Source organism: Stegastes partitus, unplaced genomic scaffold (assembly GCF_000690725.1).
Source record: "Stegastes partitus isolate 25-593 unplaced genomic scaffold, Stegastes_partitus-1.0.2 Scaffold84, whole genome shotgun sequence".
Classification (NCBI taxonomy): Eukaryota; Metazoa; Chordata; class Actinopteri; family Pomacentridae; genus Stegastes; species Stegastes partitus.
The window spans coordinates 548137-555762 of record NW_007577815.1 but is presented as its reverse complement, the minus strand read 5'-3'; the positions used below and the strand labels follow the sequence as shown (position 1 = coordinate 555762).

The 7626-nt window shown below is 41.0% G+C and overlaps 1 protein-coding gene across 3 annotated transcripts; it reads left to right on the top strand.

Annotated features, from left to right (window-relative positions):
- Positions 1-134: 134 nt before the first annotated feature.
- cyb561a3a (cytochrome b561 family, member A3a) lies at positions 135-7053 on the top strand. 3 transcript variants are annotated; one of them, XM_008276951.1, is made up of 7 exons: positions 135-234; positions 746-893; positions 1432-1636; positions 6003-6211; positions 6324-6478; positions 6558-6726; positions 6824-7053. In XM_008276951.1, exons 2-7 carry the CDS (start codon positions 753-755, stop codon positions 6848-6850), a joined length of 906 nt encoding a protein of 301 aa, XP_008275173.1. In that variant the 5' UTR covers positions 135-234; positions 746-752; the 3' UTR covers positions 6851-7053. The 3 variants fall into 3 exon arrangements, with proteins under 3 accessions (XP_008275173.1, XP_008275174.1, XP_008275175.1); XM_008276952.1 differs by lacking the exon at positions 135-234 and having other exon boundaries at positions 419-893; XM_008276953.1 differs by lacking the exons at positions 135-234; positions 746-893 and adding an exon at positions 900-1019.
- The last annotated feature ends 573 nt before the right edge of the window (positions 7054-7626 follow it).

Genomic DNA, 7626 nt, shown 5'->3' with positions numbered 1-7626 from the left:
AAGGGCAGACTTTTCGACTGAACTTGGTGACCCAGTGCTGATTACCGGACCGGCTGGTGACAAATAAAACCACGTTTCCCACAAGGCCTTGCGTTGCCATCCAGGAAGTTGTTAGGTAAATATCTCTTCCTGACAAGAAAGCAGTTTACTCTTAAACGCCGTTTACTCTTTTTTTGGTGAAGATTTTAAAAGTCTTCAGTCGTCTTCTCACAGTGTGGAGTGTTTGTAAATGAGGTAGACAACTATGCATTTCTTCAACACGTCAAATTTCGTTGTTTATGCGCACGACAGCGGCGATACGTAACTTATTTTCACAAGACTTCATATAGAAAACTGCCAAATTTAAAGTTGCCTGGCTTTAAAAGAAAACATGCACCTGCTGTAACATAACTTAAGACGTGTTACGAATCTGTTTTTTTACAGTCTTTAATTCGGCATACATAAAAACATGCTTTCGATGTAGGAATTAGCTAGCCAAGTAGTTGTACAAGTCAAAGTTGTTAGCTAAACGAAGGTCGAAGTAAACATGCAGCCTAAATGTTTAGCCTGATCTCTTTGTCTTTTTTCCTTTCCCCACTGGCGTCCAATTACATGAACTTCCTAAAAATTCTAACTTTCTCTTACAATTATTTAAGAAGTTTCAGTGCGTCTGTTTTTGACAGGAGGCTGTCATGTTTTTAGCTGCCCGGCTGCTTCTCATTTCTCTCCCTCCAACTACTGCTACCACTTTGCATGTCATCCGCAGGCGCTAGATGCAGCAGGGGGGCTCCTCATCTCCCAGCTGCTCCGCCTCCACCCCTCACTGCTTCCCCCTCGGCCACCTCAACGCAGCTGCATGTGGAAGTGAGACCTCGCCTGAACCACAGAAACACGAAGTGAACGCACACAGCGCAGTGAGTGTCAGTGACAGATTGACCAGGGGGATCATGAGACAAGGCAATAACTCCTACATGATGTGGAGTTAAGTTCACTGCTGTAGAGTAGGAAGTGTTATCAGTGTCACTGCAGCTGTGGAAGAGGTAAGGCGTGCCACACTGGGTCTCATTTCTGATTATTATCAAACATGCAGCACATGACTTTGTGCCATGCTCAACTGCATCGTGGCTTTGAGAGAGTCCAGCTGTTTCTGTAGCGTTTTTGTTTGAGAAACTGTGATAACTTAGTGGAGTTTATGTTATTTTCACTGCAGCTTGTATCTGTTGAGTTGCTTCCGCAGAGTTTTGAGTAGTAAGGGGTTCAACTCTGATTTGGGCTAAATTTGGTTGACAATATTCATCTTTAAATTTGATCAAAGTTCAGAGTTTGAGCTCTCAATAAGCAAATCTGTGCTTGTTGGACATTCACTGAACCTGCTGCATGGCTCTGACTGTCTAACCTCTACACCTCCCTGCCTGTGCTGCATTTCTGATTTACTTCTATGTGATGATTTAGCCTGCAGGTCTGTCCAGGATGCGGCCCATCATCATCTTCTACACATGGTACCTGCTGGGCCTTGCTCTGAGCGTGGCCTGCGTGGTGTGTGTGTGCGTGTGGAGCAGCAAGTGGCGAGGCGGATTCGCCTGGAATGGCTCGGGCCTTCAGTTCAACTGGCATCCCGTCCTGATGGTGACAGGTCTGGTGGTGCTGTACGGCAATGGTGAGCGACTTTTCACATTTAGTCTTTCATTTCTGTTTCTCACTTGTGTTCTTCCCTCTGACGGGGAGGCTGTATTAAGGTAATTACACATTGAAGGTTTTGTAGAGAATAAGCTGTAATTTGATGCATCATTCCTGTAACATGAACGTGAGGTAACGTCTGCAGTTGCAAATCATTCGTGGTCAAATACCATCGAATGAAAGAAGATACATTTTAACCATAAACTGTAATGGCTCTTCTCCATTAGTACATGACATACTGGATATTCCAGTGTAATCCTGGCTGCTTTGTTTCATTCAATAAATAGTAGGAACTTCACACTTCTGCTAATTTGCACCTTTCAGCAGATAATTTTATGAGACTTTGAAGCACTTTGCTGCCTACATTTAAATTTTAATGTGTGAAACCAGAGTGAATATAACTATATTTAGCTGTTAATGCATGAGTGAGCGTCATTCGCTTCATTAGTTGTAGGGTAGTATATCATTGTTGACTGGGGGTGGATGTAGGGTTGCAGTTTTTATGTTTTTGAAATATCTGACAAATTGAATCAGCTGTGACAATGAATGTTGTAGTGTAATATTAAAATATAAGTATTGTAAATAAACAGTTTTAGCAAAAGTGTCAACTTTTCAATGCTTAAAAAATGGGATTTTGACCAGAGCTCGAGTGTGCAACCAACTGTCACATTTTCATGCGCTGTGCCAGTGCTCCTGACATTTAGCAGATCTGTTTGTGTGTGTCTCTCTGTGACTCGCCCAGATAGATATAATCACTTGGCTTCAGCTCTGGTAAATCTTACATTGGAGCACATCATTTCACTGTTTTAAAAATCATTCTTGTTCACAAACTTGTCAGAGTTGCTACACTGCAGTAAGCGAGTGGAGACAAGCAGCTTCTCAGTGCACAGCTACCTCACAGTGTTTACTGATTCATGTGAGGTGTTTAGGCAGCATTGGTCATTTGTAGGGTAGGTTATATTAGCCCACGTTTAACTGCATTAGCATCTTAATGCACCGTGGTCTTGCTTGTTTAATCATATCTCAGTGTTTCCCACAATTCTCAACCTGTGGAAAACACTGACATATGATTAAACAACAACATTATGCATTGCAGTTATTGAAAAGTGTATATGGCTATGGTCAAAGCTGTCGGAGCATTGATGTTCCAAACTCACCATTCCAGAAACGACATACTTGTGCCATGACAGGAATGTGGCTGGCAGAGCCGCTTCCCTCTCTGTAGCCGTGAGAAGTCAGAAGTATAACAATAATACATCTACCTGTGACTAAGATCCCAGATCATCTTTGTTGGAAGGCATGGGTAACATGTACAAGAAAATTTGCCCACACCTTTTATCACTGATATTAATCAATTTACATAAGGTGTTAATAACAAAAAAGCTCGTAATGTAAGTGTATTATTCACTACCAAAACACACAGGGAAAAATATGGATGTGTCTAAGTCATGTGTTAAGGCACTTAAAATAAAAAGTTAAATGCACCAGCTGAACCAGTGTGAAAAGTTAGTCTGGAGACCGTAATCATATGTGACTCATATACACAATATTTAGCATTTTACTTGAAGTTATGACATAATGATCACTTATATGATATTACATAATGAGAACTTTTGTAGTTGATTATATATGAAGTCAGTAAGCCTAGTTTGACAGAGCCTAGCAGTGGTTCTTGAACTGAGGGCCCAGCATATAGACTACATTGATGGACAACATGTCACCATCTCCTCCCACTGTACAAAAACAAAGCGAAAACATAACAAGATTGAGAGCTACCACTGACGTTTAGCCTCCTGGCAGGCTCAAATGTGAGCAAACAGTCCTTGAACTTGCACTCGTCTGGCACAGGGTGGACTGCCTTGGACTGTTTTGGACACTCTGTGTGCACAGCTGATTAAAAGCATTGTCTCACCAGCTAACTAATGTACTTATTAACTACTTTGTGGTTAAGCTAGCTTGCTGTAAAATTACCAATAACTTCTAAAGCACAAACTTCTTATGTACCATTTCCAACAACCCAACTTGCCTCCTCGACTACTTTTTTCAGAGCTGCCGTTGATTATGGCGACATCCACCCTTATTATGGCATCACATAGCTAATCAAAAACAAACTGATCAGGAAAATGATCTCTTAAACAAACAGAAATGTTACGGGAAGTACTGAATATTACAGAAAACATATTTGGAAAGAGGGCTGCACGGTGGTGCAGGTGGTTAGCACTGTTGCCTCGCACCAAGAAGGTCGCCGGTTCGCGTCCCAGTGGGGAACACCGAATCTTTCTGCGTAGAGTTTGCATGTTCTCCCTGTGCAGCATGGGTTCTCTCTGGGTTCTCCGGCTTCCTCCCACAGTCCAAAAACATGCTGAGGTTAATTGGTGATTCTAAATTGTCTATAGGTGTGAATGTGAGTGTGCTTGGTTGTCTGTCTCTAAGTGTAGCCCTGTGATAGACTGCTGACCTGTCCAGGGTGTCCCCTGCCTTCGCCCGAAGTCGGCTGGGATAGGCTCCAGTCCCCCTGCGACCCTAGTGAGGATTAAGCGGTGTATAGATAATGGAAAGAGGGCTGCATGTGGCTTGGTGGTTAGCACCATCACCTCACAGCTAGGAGATCCCGGTTCGCATCCCAGTTGGGATGCCTGGGTTCTTTTGGAGTTTGCATGCTCTCCCTTTTTAGCGTGGGTTCTCTGGCTTCCTCCCACAGTACATTTTATTTATTTTATTTGATTGTTTATTGGATGTGGACATTACAATTACATTGGACGAACCAGATGCATACTTTGAGTGTTTTAGCACATGTGCTAATTCGCAACACTTGTCCACAGGATGCTTTTAAAATGATAAAAATAATAAAAGTAATAGGAAAAGGAAAAAAAAGAGAGAGAAAAAAATACATTGTACAATAACATTACAACAGTAAAAGAGAGGCAGTTTATCAGATTAAATAAATATGTAAGCTACAAAGCAAAGGCAACATTGTCAAACAATCAGCCAGTTAAAACTATTCATGTGAGCACTGTTGTTTTGATTTTAGCTATTGTTTGAGTCCTTTACTGTTGGTCTCTAATTTTAGATTAGTGGGTAGAGAGTTCCATAGTTTTCCCCCCTTTACAGAACAAAAAGTACAAAAGCATATTGAGATTAATTAGCTGTAATTTCACTTTTGTAGCTTGGCTTATGTTCCACATGTTAACATGGAGTGACACAGGCTTCATTATCTGTACTGCAACCGGCCACCAGAGTGCAGTTGTAATATTTACTTGGGGCGCTGTCATCTCGCCCATCCTTACATCCAGACTACAGTCAGGCTCCTCCAAGAAACTGCAAGACTAAAGTAATCTCGCAGAAGAAGTGTAAAGTCTGACCAGTAATTGACTCTAAAAAGTACTTGACTAACTAACTCCTGTAGAGAATATGTCAAGTTTTCTCTGAGTGAATAACTCAGTCTCTGAATTCATGCTTTTTGTTCAGTGTGCTGGTGGTCACTTTTAAAAGTACTGCTTCACTAATAAGTCTGGAAGCTTATAAATCTGTGGTTATTGATTGAAGGCTGTGATAAATAGTTGGCTCGACTGCAGCTCTCCACAACTCTTAAACCGTTCTTTTGACTTTTGGAATTTCTGTTAAACAAATAAACACAGATTTGTCACTCTGTTTGTAGTTCAGGAGTTACACTAACAAGACTCTCACAGCACACTGTCATTCAGCAGGTTTGTAGGTTTAGTGTTCGCACAAAAACCTTTAAAGGAGCAAACCTGGGAGCTAAAAACTGCCAGTACAGTGTATGTAGTGAGACTTTACTTTAAGAGTACTTTAAGAGGTTCAGTTTTCATACAGAAGTTTTATAGCACATGACAAACAACCAAGTCATCTGCACAGTGTTAAAGTTTAATCTGCCATTCCTATAATAAACCTGAGAAATACAGTCTGACTTTCATGTAAGCGCAACAAATAACGTGTGTATAAATAAAGTGCACATACCCAAATAAAAACAAGAAATAAAGATATAGACATTTATTTGATCTTGAAACATCAGTACAAACTAGTGTGGCTCATATTTTTTGTGAAAGTCGTGCTCAAGTGGTTTAATAATGGACGTAGCTGGGATAAACAAAAGAAATCTCAACTTTTTAGTTCCTACTACGAGTCAAACCACAGGAAGATACTGCATCCAATGTCCCCCATAATGCAACTGCATATTTCGTTAGGCTTTGAGTCTTCCAGAGCGCCACAGAAGATACAATACAACTCAGTTTCACTTTTCAAAGTACAAGTGCATGGATGAACGCATTAATGCATCTCTTTTAAATGCATTGAGCAGCTTCCTCATTGTTGCCTCTGCCTTGCAGGAGCTGTGTTGTATCGCGTCCCTCTGACTTGGGGTCAGAACAAACTCCCCTGGAAACTGCTTCACGCAGCGCTGATGCTCCTCGCCCTGATCCTGTCAATTGTGGGACTTTGTGCTGTGTTTGACTTCCACAACGCCAACAAGACCCCCAACCTCTACTCCTTACACAGCTGGATCGGAATCGCAGCTACAGCTCTTTTTGCCATACAGGTACACAACTTTAAATACAGACACACAATCGCTTTACTTGACTAATACCAAGTGCAAAGAGGTGGACATGATTTTTTTTCCTTATCTGGCTTTGTGTGTCCATGGCTGACAGTGGGTGGCGGGTTTGGCTGTGTTCCTCCTGCCCTGTTCCCCCATATCACTACGTATACTCCTGAAACCTGTCCATGTGTGGATGGGAGGCAGCATACTGTCGCTCAGCATCGCTGCCTGCATTTCTGGCATCAATGAGAAACTCTTCTTTGTTCTGTGAGTGCCATTTTTATTATTACTTCAAATACATGCTTAAATTTAAGATAGCATGTTAATGTTAGTTTTGTTTCCACAGAAAAGGCAACACTAATGGAACTCTGCCATACAATGCCCTACCACCTGAAGCTGTGTTAGCAAATTCATTAGGAGTTTTGATTGTGGCCTTCGGCATGGTTGTCTTCCTGATTCTGTCCAACCATAAATGGCAGAGACCAGACTCCAGGCCTGAGGATATGGCTTACACGGTGAGAATACCGGCCTGATTGATATTTGATGAAAGAGATTAGTAGATTTAATTTAATTAAACATTTAACAAAAATCCTTATCTGCTTTATTTCACAGCCGTTGCTTCAAGAAGAAAGTGAATGAAGGGAAACTTCAGAACTGCTCACTGCATGAGGCAAAATTAGTTCAATTATTGTGGATCACAAGCGGCCGAAAAATTTCTGTTCATAATGTAGAAGCAGCAACTGTGGAAGGATTATCTGTCTATTGTGGATGTATATATTTATTTGAAATTGTATTTAAAATTTCTTTATCACCAAAAGAATAAAAGAATGTTTGTCATCAAAGCTGTGATATTTTTTTTTTTCTTACACTGTTTAATCAGTCCCATGATGCACTGCGGCTTTAACGCCTTCAGTAAAGCTGTACCTGTGCCATTGTTGTAAAGGTTGCAAAAACATACTACAGGATTTTACCTACAGTTGTTCACGGATGGTGCTGCATTCGTCATAGGGACATTTACGAGCACAAACTTTGCCAATAGTTGGTGCAACTATTATGTTAGCTGTAATACCAATTTACTATATTGAGATAGACTTCAATATAGCAAAACCTGCAGGTCAGTTTACAAATCATTCTGGAGTTCTGGTAAGGATTCAGCATCATCTGGACAACTACTGGATGAAACACCATAAAATGTATTTGTGGTTCCCAGAGGATTAACCACGCTGACCTATAACTTTGGTTAAAATTTCTGTTTGTGCATCCCTCACTGGAATCATCCCTAGTTGTATGCTTAGTGCTATATAGCAGATGTTACCGTGCAAACATAAACCAAACTAAGATGTCAAATGTATTAGCTGCTCAACATCAACAGGCTACCATTGTTATTCTGAACATGTTAACTTGGTGATGTGAAC